This window comes from Kickxella alabastrina (assembly GCF_025024165.1).
Source record: "Kickxella alabastrina strain RSA 675 chromosome Unknown BX661scaffold_35, whole genome shotgun sequence".
NCBI classification, from domain to species: Eukaryota; Fungi; Kickxellomycota; class Kickxellomycetes; order Kickxellales; family Kickxellaceae; genus Kickxella; species Kickxella alabastrina.
In genome coordinates, this window is record NW_026251506.1 from 51,016 (window position 1) to 62,759 (window position 11,744).

The 11,744-nt window shown below is 43.6% G+C and overlaps 5 protein-coding genes across 5 annotated transcripts; 4 read left to right on the forward strand and 1 right to left on the reverse strand.

The window, feature by feature from the left end:
• Nucleotides 1–3,142: 3,142 nt before the first annotated feature.
• Nucleotides 3,143–3,910, forward strand: BX661DRAFT_218046 (uncharacterized protein; the record flags this gene model as incomplete). The annotated part of the gene is made up of 2 exons (XM_051538792.1): nt 3,143–3,404; nt 3,511–3,910. The coding sequence occupies exons 1-2, from the start codon at nt 3,166–3,168 to the stop codon at nt 3,908–3,910; spliced, it is 639 nt and encodes a 212-aa protein (XP_051388756.1). The 5' UTR covers nt 3,143–3,165.
• Nucleotides 3,911–6,268: 2,358 nt separating this feature from the next.
• On the forward strand, nt 6,269–7,178 carry BX661DRAFT_189027 (histidine phosphatase superfamily). Its single transcript, XM_051537524.1, has one exon. The coding sequence runs from the start codon at nt 6,306–6,308 to the stop codon at nt 7,140–7,142; it is 837 nt and encodes a 278-aa protein (XP_051388757.1). The 5' UTR covers nt 6,269–6,305; the 3' UTR covers nt 7,143–7,178.
• On the reverse strand, nt 7,179–8,418 carry BX661DRAFT_189028 (ribosomal protein S7 domain-containing protein). The gene has a single exon (XM_051537525.1). It carries the CDS (start codon nt 7,920–7,922, stop codon nt 7,269–7,271), a length of 654 nt encoding a protein of 217 aa, XP_051388758.1. The 5' UTR covers nt 7,923–8,418; the 3' UTR covers nt 7,179–7,268.
• An 83-nt stretch (nt 8,419–8,501) lies between these two features.
• On the forward strand, nt 8,502–9,038 carry BX661DRAFT_173573 (uncharacterized protein; the record flags this gene model as incomplete). The annotated part of the gene is made up of 1 exon (XM_051533881.1): nt 8,502–9,038. One exon carries the CDS (start codon nt 8,502–8,504, stop codon nt 9,036–9,038), a length of 537 nt encoding a protein of 178 aa, XP_051388759.1.
• Nucleotides 9,039–9,368: 330 nt separating this feature from the next.
• On the forward strand, nt 9,369–10,835 carry BX661DRAFT_173574 (interferon-related developmental regulator-domain-containing protein; the record flags this gene model as incomplete). Its single annotated transcript, XM_051533882.1, has 2 exons — nt 9,369–9,670; nt 9,788–10,835. 2 exons carry the CDS (start codon nt 9,369–9,371, stop codon nt 10,833–10,835), a joined length of 1,350 nt encoding a protein of 449 aa, XP_051388760.1.
• Nucleotides 10,836–11,744: the final 909 nt, after the last annotated feature.

The window sequence follows — 11,744 nt, forward strand, 5'->3', positions numbered from 1 at the left end:
GACTCTGGGAAGTGCACCTGATAGTATTTTAACCATTTTGCAATGTGCTAGTATTGGTTTGTTGAGAGCCCCTTAGGGGGCTACAACCCAAGCCAGCAACCCGGGGTGAAATCCGCAGACGCGCACACATGCATCAGACAGATTCGGGACGTCACCCGATGTTCTGATCCAATCACATTGATTGTGAAGGCACGCGTTGTTCATGATTGAACCTGTTTTTGCAAGAGAGTGATATCAACAGAAATTAATGTAATTTTGAGATGCATCAAAAATATCATTTATTTTGCTATTGTCATTTGTTATGAAGTTTGTGTACATGTATGCAGCATAGGAGATGCCATGTACTTATTATAGTTTAGCTTCGATAAATACCAAGGTGCTCCCACCATGAGGATGACGACACCTTAATTTTCTAATAAATATTTATTTCCTTTTTTCCAGTATTCCTTGTGGCTGCTGTTATAGTAAGAGGGGGGTGTGAGGAGCACTAGTTGTCTAGTGTTAAAAGTTAGGGGTGATTTTATAAAAGACTTTATTACTGATGTTTCTAAAATACTACTAGGGCCGGTCTCGTCTTATATATGTGCGTTGTCGCCTTTGTTGTGCACATTGCCAATCATGCGCTCCGTTGATGAGAACTGGATCTTCTGCGAGTAAACCGGTATCTTGGCAGGTCAGTGTTGTGGTTTTTGAGTGTGTGCGCTCATGCGCGTGCATTTCAAGATGGGGAGCATGTTTGGGCATCAATGTAATGCCTCCCTAATTTACGCCTGCATGATCCAATTAGTGTCCTATCAATCGCCACGCAGATGGAAACCTGTTTCGCGATTCTCGACCTCAACATCCACTTCCATATCTTTAGTCTGCGCAACACTGCTTAGTTGAATATCATTGGCTTCCCCTTTTGCCACACTCACAATAGGTTCACCTCCGCATCAGACTGCATATATATGTGCTTAGTTTATAAAAATAAAGGCGTGCTGTGTCTCAAATGCAAAATTGGGTAGGGCTCAATTAAAATGTTATAAACAGCTCGCTCTTGCGACTACTGACAATGACTAAAATTGCCATAGCTCACGCCAATGATAGCAAAATAATCATTTTTAAATAACAATAATCTATAGTCAACAATTTAATTTTATATACAAAATATGCTGAATGAAGAGAGAGAGGGGAATATGATGTCGCAAGGCAAGCTTTGCCAATACTTATTTGTGAAAGGATTGAGTCAAGTTGTTTATTCTATAAATTGTTGATCAGTTCTGAGTTTTGAATCCTGACTTTTGGATTTTATTTTATTTTTTGTTTATTTTTTGGAAATTAGCAAATAATAATTCAATTTCCAATCGGCGCACGTGGATATAATGAAATTCGATCCTTGGCTATAAAATAAATAACAATTTTATTTCCTGCATGCACTGAGCAGCGCAAATAGTACCCGTCACCGTGCCTGCCTGCGAGTGTTGAACTACCAATGGTTCCAATTAGGGTGAAGGCCACCAAATAATTCTCAGAATCGCTCTGGCTTCCCAGAAAGTCTACAGACAGGCCATCTGTTTCTGATTCCGGTACAATGGATATTGCTACTCACCGTGGGTCGTCTAACTTTTTTCATGCGCTTCTGATTTGATTGCGAGGCTTGTGCAAGGACTCGATTAAAATATGCACAATATAATCGAGCCAAAAAGAGCTTTTTGCAAAATTGGAAAATTGAATTCCAAATTCGACATTTTATTTTTGAATTAGCAAGCCTAAACGACAAAAAAACCAAGCACTAATGTGCGTGACAAAAATAAAAGAAACACTAGACTAAGCGAGCAAGCAAGCGCCGTTTTGACAACGCTTGTTTACGTGCAATAAGACTGCTAGCAACCGCCAGTTTCAAAAAATGATTTGTCTGTCTCTTTTCTTTGCCTCTTTTTGACCAAATAAGATGCATTCAGCATTCGAGCCCCGAATACTCGTCCGCACTGGTTTAGGACCAACTGTACGACTTGAGCTGTTCTGTCTTGGTGTCGTTAAGGGGAGCCAATTAGGCCAATAGCTACTTTTTTCTGGCTGTTCCTGACAATGAGGGTGTCGGCAAACTAATTTTTCATTGTGCCTTTATTATTTTTCTTCTGTCGAATGTGGAGGGAAAAGGCGTCAAATCATCAAAACGCCGATTATTTTTTGACCCCTCACCTTGTTCGGCGCATTGTCTATTTTTCCGCACAACAACAATTGAATTATTTTTTGTTTCACCCCCTCTCCCCATTATAAACAAAAAAGTTATCAATTTTTTTGTTTCCCTCCCGTTTATTCGACGCATTCAAAAAAAGAGAAATGGATGGAAGAAGAGAAACAAATCGAAAATAGCGATATTATTTTAACCAAGTAGATAGTGAATTATTGCCGCGACACCATCTTTTTTTTCAGGCATAGCAAAGACGCACCATTGCGATCCTTGAGGAGAAAAGTAAACAAAAAACCCTGTTTGACCGTGATCCCCCGCACAGTCACCACCATGAATATGGATGTCAGCTTCAGCAGCTGATACTGATACTGATACTGCTGTTGACCCTGCTTGTGGGGAGCAATGTGCCCGACAAACTGGAAAAGCAGTCCTCTTGATAGTAAATAGGCATCTTTCATCATTATCTGAGGATTAATAAGTGTAGATCCTTTTCGGCTAATCTCTAGATACGCGCCTTGAAAAGGAAAATAAATAGTGATTGGCAATCCACACGCGTGCATGCGATGTCTTCCGAATGAAGGCAAAGGATATGCAAAAAATACAAATATCCATGCTTTACTATTTGCAATAACAATGCAATGAATAACGCGTCGACCTCATAAAAATTCAAGTGGCGTGATTGACCTATATCGAGCAAAGAATATGGCCGTGTTCAATTTCTATGTTCTCAAAACGCATAGTTCGATTTTCGATGCTGCATTTTCTCAAATCGCAGAAAACAGAAAAAAAGAGCAACAAAAATTTCTGCCCAACTGAAAAATAAAAAACGGTCCTCTCCCCTCTCCCCCTTGCTCCATTTTTTTCTTCCAACAAACTCATACCTTGTTTATAAAATCACTACCACCACTACGACTTGAACACCTTGTCATTTCCTTATTATTATTGTTTTTTTTAATTTTCTTTTCTTTTTGTTATCCATCGTTTTTACCATGCCTTTTCGTATGAATACTGTCGCACGCAAGGTGCACCCAACCCTGCGCATACCCACTGCTACTCCTGCTGCCACAACACCTGTCACGTTGACCACTTCAACTGCCGCATCAACCACTGAATCGACTGCGTCATGCACAGCCAGTGTGCTTCGTCGGGCCTGCCGCGCTCTATTTAGGCCCAAGCCCGAGACTGACGACAACAACAACGGAGCCTCTCGTACAATCTACAAGCTCCAGTATGCAAACCAATAAGCGCTATTCTATGTGGCCGAGACCAACCGCGCGGAGACGAATGCTGAGAACGCAGCTCTGCGCACTGAAATCGACGCATTTTATGCGCAGCTTGATGAGCTTCGCCGAATTGGAGGCAGCTCGCACCCAGGAAGCAGAGATCCAAAACACAGCCGAGTTTGGTTGTGCCAGCATTGGCGCTGTAGTTCTGAAGCTGGAGTCCACCCTTAAAGTTGCCAAAGTTGCACAGGCCAAGCTGGTCGCATCTCACGCTCAGGAATCACAGGCCCATATTATGGTCGAATCTGACCTCACAAAGTCGCACGCTAAACTGGCAGTTCTGCAGCATCTAATTTCCATAGCCCACAAACAAACCAACACTGCTCACAATAAGCTTGACACGTTTCACACTGAAGTAGAAGTGCTGCGCCACCGAGAAAACTATTTAGACCCATCAATTATATTTGGTATTAGAACTATTTCAAAATTCACTAAAGAGGCCTCCTACTGAGTCCTCCCTAATTGCCCTTTTATAGGCAATTGAAAACCTCCTTAAATGCCACTTCATTAATTCCTGTTTAGCATTAATCCAGTAGCTCGCAGCCTCTCTGCTCAACCGAGCTTATGTGGTGATCATCTCCTCATCCGTTTCACTGTCACAGTAACAGAAAAAGCTGGGCGGTCAATATTTATTCTGGCTCTAATATTCTAACTGGGCCTAATGGTTGGCTGTGCCAGTTTGCCGTCATTCAGTCAATCAAACAATTCAAAGCCAAAGAAGTAATGTCGCTTTTTAGCATTAATTTAAAAGAATACACGAGCTTAAATGTATACGCGTGCGGTACCGACTTTTCTCATTCTTTCACGCTTTAAATTAAGCTATATGTATCCTTTTATTTCTACTTCTTATACAAGTAGTAATATCGCAATCATCTACACACAAATAAAAGAAGCACTGCCGTACGAAGGATACAACAGGCTGTACAAGCAACGAGGTGTGTATTTAACCGTTTATTAACCGCCGCTTTATTTTTGATCACATTGTTTATAACCAAATAAAATGACAGGGCAGCATTGAATGGAAGAGCGCGGACAAATAATCGATGTATAATTGTTTTGAGACTTGCTTTAAGCACATATAGGAGTCAGTTGAAATAAAGCAGAATGAAAAACATGATTTTTGGCGAGCGATTTCTCAACAAACCGTGCAGCAAGCGACTGAACCGGTGTATTTTTCAGCGGCACCAGCGGTAACGTCTACAACTACGCCTAAATTAAAAAATGACTTGGCGCCTGGCATTGGTTGAATTGACCAGCAATTCCGGCGCGACATGGATCCAGAATTGAGGCAAATAAAAATTGCCAAGCTGCTCATTAAATAACCAATCAGGAAACAATAATATCAGCATCGAGTAAATGGGCGGCGTTATGTCAGCATGATGGACAGCTTCAAATTGCAGTTGCGCAACCTGTAAAAGAGCACATAAACAACAGGCAGTAATATGGCTGTCATTGCCGCCATTGGTGTCATAGCCATAGCCAGCGTCTTCGCAATAATCGCTTCAGAATAAATCTGCGCCCAGCCATGGAAAAAATACCTTATTTTGTTACTGGTATTGTTTCAGATCCGAATCTTATCCAAATACATATTCCAAAAACATTCCGAGTCCTTGGAAAATAACCCCAGAAGAGTGCTTTTGGCACGATCAAGAGCTGCATTCTGGGCCAGCGCAACAGGCGCAAAGCACATCAAACCTTGAAAACCATGCGCAAAATCAATGACAAGCTCAATCAAATCCATTAAGACTACAACTAAGGCCGGCACAATTTCCAGCTGGCCTTTTTTGAATCACAGGGCCAATTTGAAGCTGGCCTATAACAGCAATAACAAAGATTTCTGCAAGTACCACCAAGGGTTATTTTATTGCACAGACTTCTGATTAAGCCTGATGCTGTCAAAACATTTGGCAATAAAACTTTGTTAATCCTGCGTAGCGGTTTACACAACTATTTCTGGACGTTAGGGGACCCATCTTCAAAAGACATGGCTACTGCCACTGTTAGCAACTTAATAAGCGGAGTTTCCCCGTTTTCCGAAGACTTGATAATTGGCAACTGTATTTTCTGAACTAATGGACGATTGAATAAAGTCATCGTGCTGCGAGCGGTCTTGTCGCCAACATACCTGTGCACATCAGCGCTATGTGAGTCGATCTATATTTTATCCACCACTTTCAGTATGCGCTTGGTCTCTTTTGTTATCAACGCTGGTTTGTTACTGTGCTTTGCAATACAACAAGTTGTTAAAGCTCTAGCACACTGTAATCAATGACATTGTGGTAGCTGCAGTTTTCCTCCACTGATAACATATCCACTGCCATGTCTGTTGTTTTGATAAAGCGTTGCTCGCTTCCTTTTTTATGCGCATCCGTCGTATACAACGACATCGGTATTATTTCCCAGAATGGCTCTAGACAGTACTGTGCGGCTTGTCATTTGCTAATAATGAATAATGCTCTTGCAAACTATAAAATTAGATGGACATTCTCTGCCTTACAGACAATTGAAAATGGTATCCTTGTTACCCATGTGCTGATGGGCTGAGGGTGAAAAAAAGATACACTGAGTGAAATATCATACATGTAGAAAAAAAAACATGCTCAATTAAATGAATAAATCGAATTGTCAACCACGCCACCTTGGCCATCATGGGGCTAATTCCAGACCTGTCTACATGCACCTATAACGAAAATTATTCTAGAGAGGCCGCGTGGTCAGAGTATAATCACATGCCAGTGCATACAAAACCATTTTAAACAGTTGTTGGAATGCTTATATGACTTTCATTTTTCATTTTATATCCTTTCCTCTCTTTTCTATTAATAATTTCAGTATTATTTTTCATAATGCCTCCTATCGATTTACCATTGGACACTTTGACATGCTATTTCGTGCGCCACGGCGAACGCACAGACCACGTAGACGATACATGGGCGGCAACATCCTCAGCGCCCCATGACCCGCCACTGACGCCCCAAGGCCGCCTACAAGCAGAGAAGACAGGAGCGCTAATCTACGAGCTGGAAACAAGCCACATCAATGGCCTCAGCCCAGATACTGCGAGCAACACAGACTATCTAGTTCTCACTTCGCCCTTTCTGCGCTGCGCACAGACATCCGAGGGGCTCTGCTCTGGGTTCCAGCAAAGACACCAAAAGCCTACTAGTTGGAAAATCTCCGTTGAGCCGGGGCTTTCCGAGGTCATGAGAGAAGGTTATTTCGACCAGCAAGTGCCCGACTCTTTAATCCATAGCTGCATCAGCAGCATTCAGAACGGAAAAGCGTGCACAAATATGCCGTATAGTGGCGCATATGTGGCGGCGAGCTCGGTGATGCCGGCGTATCCAGAGGGATTTCAGGACATGATGGCCCGGTTCGTGTCGACACTCGATCATGCAGTCAGCTGGCAGATTGGACAGGTAACCAAGGCTAAGGTGCTGGGAAGGGAGACACGAAGGGTTGTTTTAGTGTTTGTCACGCATGGGGCTGGAATCAGCTCCTTGCTCTGGGCAACCACATTGCAGCTGGGGTCCAACGACGTGGACTACTGCTGTCTGACCAGGGCGCACATTGTGAATCGAAAGAATATGCTGCCATTGCCCAAGTTTGGCACATCGCGAGCCCCCGCATTCTCTTGGTCGGTCAGCCACCGGGCATACGCCAAGCACCTGGCGAACCTATAGCAACAAAGTATTTCTTTAATATATAATAAGATCATTTTATTTTTGTAAAAAAATATATGGGCCATACCTGGTCACCATGCACCATCCCAAAATCCCAGAAATGGGATTAAAAGGGGAGTATGAAGCTCAGCGCTTGGTTGTGCGGATGTTGGAGCGATTGGCCAGAACAGCCTTGTGCAGCTGCAACTTCTTCTCCAGTACGCCCGATGCGCCATTAACAATAGCCTGCAGCTCCCCAGACAACCTCAAGTGCATCTCCCTCTCATTCCTCTTCTTCGCCGACTCCAGAATCCAAACAATGGCCTTTCTCCTCCTCTGCCTCAAATTCAGAGCCCTCGGTACCTGAATAACCTTGCTCCCCTGCCTCGCACTCCTTGTATCCATCAGGGGCGAAACCGACTCAATAGCATCAGACAAAAGCTTGTACGGATCAGAATTGCAATGCTCGCGAATATCCAACAATGCCATTTGAACAAACCGTTCGGCGCGCATTTTTTTGCCATCGCGCATGATCATATTAACTAATTGAGCCAGAAGAGGGTCGGAGCGCAGCCGCTGGCGGTCGCTGGCGGAAATCATTGGCTCGGGAACATCAATGCGTGGGTTGACTTCCATTGGCGCATCGCGGGTCACTGCTTTGATGATTTCTGTTTGCTGCCGCGTCACGTAGTTGCGCTGGTGCTGCTGCTGGATAATCATCGTAGGTGTGGAGATAAGCAGGGTACGTGCTGACAACGATAGTGCCGCTGATGCCGGCCGAGTAAACAGCGAACGCAACATTTTTCTTTTCTTAAAACGGGGGTTTTTGGAGGGGGGCGAATTTAGAAAAAGAATAGAAAATATATGAAATGTAGAGCCAGGATTGAAAGTCAAGCTGAAACCCTGAGAAAAAGAGAGATGGAAAAAGATAAGTGAATTAGAAAAAAAGCGAGTGTGCTTGAAATTAACGAGACAACAACAATAAACTAGAAAAAGAAAGCAAAAGAGGTAGAGGCTCGTTAATTGAAATTTGAATTGAGACCAGCATTTTTCTCTTTAATGCTTGGTGTTGGTTTCTGGTCAAGATAAAGCCTGCAAAAAAAATATAGGAGTGGATTGATTGATTGATTGCCGCACTGAGATTAGCTGATTACTGATCAACTACATTTATTTTTTTGCCCTCTGTGGCCAGCGCTTTTTTTTCCAGATCATTCATCAAGTGGGGAGATGGGCAGAGTGAGATAAAAATAAATGACAATACGTAAACGAATAAAGTGTGCTGCTGAAACTGCTGATACCTCATTTTTTTACTTTGCCCTTTACAAATTAAATTCGCTCCTTTAATTTGAGCTTTTTTTTCCAGAACTTTACATTAAAATAATGGGACAGTCAGCATCAAAGGCCGCTTTAACCAAAAACATGCGTTTGCCGCGCACGCCAGTCCACACACAGCAGCCAGCAGGCGCCGCCAAACCCACAATCGAACCCGGAACCAGCACTGACAGCACCGGCAGCACCAACAGCACCGTCAACCGGCCAGTTTCCATGCCCACCCGCGAACAAATACTAGCCGAGGACGCCCAAGAGCAGCAAGAACACGAGCAGCTCAGCTCCAACCTCAAACGCTTTCTTAACCCAAAGGAGCTCCTAACAACAATCACACCGGCCAACCCCAATGAAAACACAAACGTACAGACGCTGCGCAGCAGACGTGAGGACGACGATATCGAGGTGGCTGCGGGCACGAGGAATCGGATCACAGCTGTGCAGGTTGCAGGGCTTTTGAGAGAGCTGAGGCCCTCTGGTGGAGAATTGCCGACTGCTGCTGCTACACTTTTGGCAGAAAAGTATTCTGTGGATCTCGATACTTTGCGCAGGTTGGATGAGTTTTTAATCCCTTTGCCCAAAGAGCGCTGAATTCAAAATTTTTTGTTAAAGTTCTTTATGGAAATTTTTGGCTTGGCGTAGCCGCAGTATTGAAGAAAAATAAAGCGGCGAAAAAATGACGACACATGCATGCGGCTGCGGCTTGTTTGATGCCTGAACGAACAAAAACAGTGGGGGAGGGGGTTCCATCCCTCGTCCTACTTTATATAAACACCACTGAGCCAGCGCCTCGGCTTTTTAATAATTCGTTTTTACTATTATTCACTTTGAATTTTATTTTTCTACTTATTTTGTTTTGTAGAATTTACCCGAACACGTCTTCTTATTTAAACCCCACATTAACCACAAGTACGGCAGGCAATGGTTGGCGGAACAAGCACAAGCGAATTATTAAAAGCAGCTCTCAACTCTGGACGCACACCGAGCTCCAGTGGTATTGGTCGGCCATCAAGCAAGCGTAGCTCAAAGGCCAGCACACCCAAGCAGGCTCCTAGCGCAAACGTATCCGACGATGAGTTTGATGATACAGACAGCGTGGCGTCAGACGATGCATGGGTGGTGGCCGGAGACGAGGAGGCCGGCGCCAAGGCCGTTGAGGCCGGCGACAATTGGGAGAGCATTCTGGGAGATGCCCTCGAGTCTGTAGGTGACAAACGCGCTGTGTAAGTACCACTAATTGCTCTAATTTTGTTGCTGTACTGTTTCCCTATTGTATTCTGTATTTATTCCCGGCTCTTTGCGCCTAAACGCATTTATTTAACTTATATATTTTCCTGTAGTTCGCGAGAAAAGGGTCTGTTGACTATTGTCCGCGTCATGTCGCTTCGATTCATCGGCGATGGGCTGGAAAACAGCCGCGTGACGCTCCTAGAGGCACTAAAGCGCAGCGTGCGCAACAACAAGAGCGAAAAAGAAACCCTGCTTGCACTACTGGCAATCGGCCAATGGTTTGTCAACTTTGGCATGGAGCACGCCAACGAGTATGCGTCCATCGACAAGCAGCTCAAGACGCTGATTAACGACCATAAGACTGATAGCGTGCGCGCCCTGGCATTGAACATGCTAGGCCTGGCCAACTTCATCTCAGGCACCGACCATAATGACGCCGCCGAGGTGATGCGCTTTATCAGCGACCGCTTTTTCTCGGCCACCGCCGCCGCGCCCGTCGTTGTGCTCAGACAGGCGCTGGAGACGTACGGGTTTTTAATGACCGTGCTTGTGGCCGGCAACCAGGCACTGGCCGAGCGCACGTTCCAGCAGAGTGACTTCCAGGCTCATATGAAGGCACTGTGTGCTGAAAGCATTGATCTGCGTCTGGCCGCGGCGCAGAACTTTGCCCTAATGCATGAAGCCCTTAGCCATGACGCCCACCTGTATGAGTTTGATCAGCAGGAGGAGCTTGTGGCTACGCTCCTGAGCATTAAACATGAGAGCTCCAAGCGACACGGAAAGAGAGTCACCCAGGCGCAGAGGTCGGCTATGCGCGATGTGCTCAAATCCATCGAGACTGGAAAGGCGCCCAAAATGCAATTGATATTTGTTGGCCGCTCAGTTATCTTTGACCGCTGGGAGCGTATTATTCGCTTGCACGTGTTTAAGGCTGTATTGGGGAGTGGGTTGCCGGTGCATTTTGTCGATAATCCGCTGTTGCGCGATATCTTTGAGGTCGAGTTTGATACCTCGGGAGACGCGGGGGTGCAGAATCAAGGACGGGTTGTTGTTGATAGAAAGTCTGAGTTGGCTAAGGAACGCTCGAGAAAATTACGCAAGAGCCGTACTACCAGCTGCAATGCGTATTCAGCTGACGATGATTATTTTTATGGGTAAACAAAAAATGGTTTTTTAACTCACTTTATAACTCACTTTAAATTATTTTTTTTGTTTATAACGATTAATAAGTTAATTAATTAGTCAAATAAATACCTATTGTTTTTTTGGAACCTTGATGGATGTTGAGATTGGAAGTATCCGAAAACAAAATCTGGCACGGAGTAGAACAGTTGCTAATTAAGTTTTTTGCTTGTTTACCACCCATATGCATATATATTCAAATGCGACTGCAATTTCATTGTGCATTGGATGCTCCTTTCTCTTGTTATATGCACAAACACATACATTTATACATACATGCAGTGAACAAAAAAATTGGGAATGTTCAAATAGAAATGTGTTTAAAATAACGCAATGGCATTACCTTTTTTCCAGGATATGCTATGCTATGTCATGCTATGTTATGTCATGTCATGTCATGTCAGGTCATGTCAGGTCATGTAATTCCGCACATGTCATGCAAGCAATCAATCAATATTGCTTAGGTACAAATGGAGAACAAAATAATTAATTTTCCTGTATGTGTTCGTGTTTCTATTTTGTATTTGTGTCTGACGACTTGCTAATCGGATACAATCTGATCTTTTTATATTTTTGCAATAATACCAGAACGAAAAAGAGACAAAAAATTGCAGAAAATTGTGAAAAATGCGTATTTTGTATTTTTAGATGCAAGCAAATAATTGACCGATCTACACTTTAAAAATTCTTGTTATTTTTTAAATCCAAAAATTGTAAAGGTGGATGTTTTTTCTTTTTACGTATTGAAATGTTTATTTGAACAAAAATAAAAGCTGACACTAATTGTAATAATTTTCCTTACTCAGGATATCCGAATACAAAAACATGCGTGCGTGCATGTAATTTCATGTGCTTGTCTTTTTTTTGTTGTCGGACCCGTCCTGT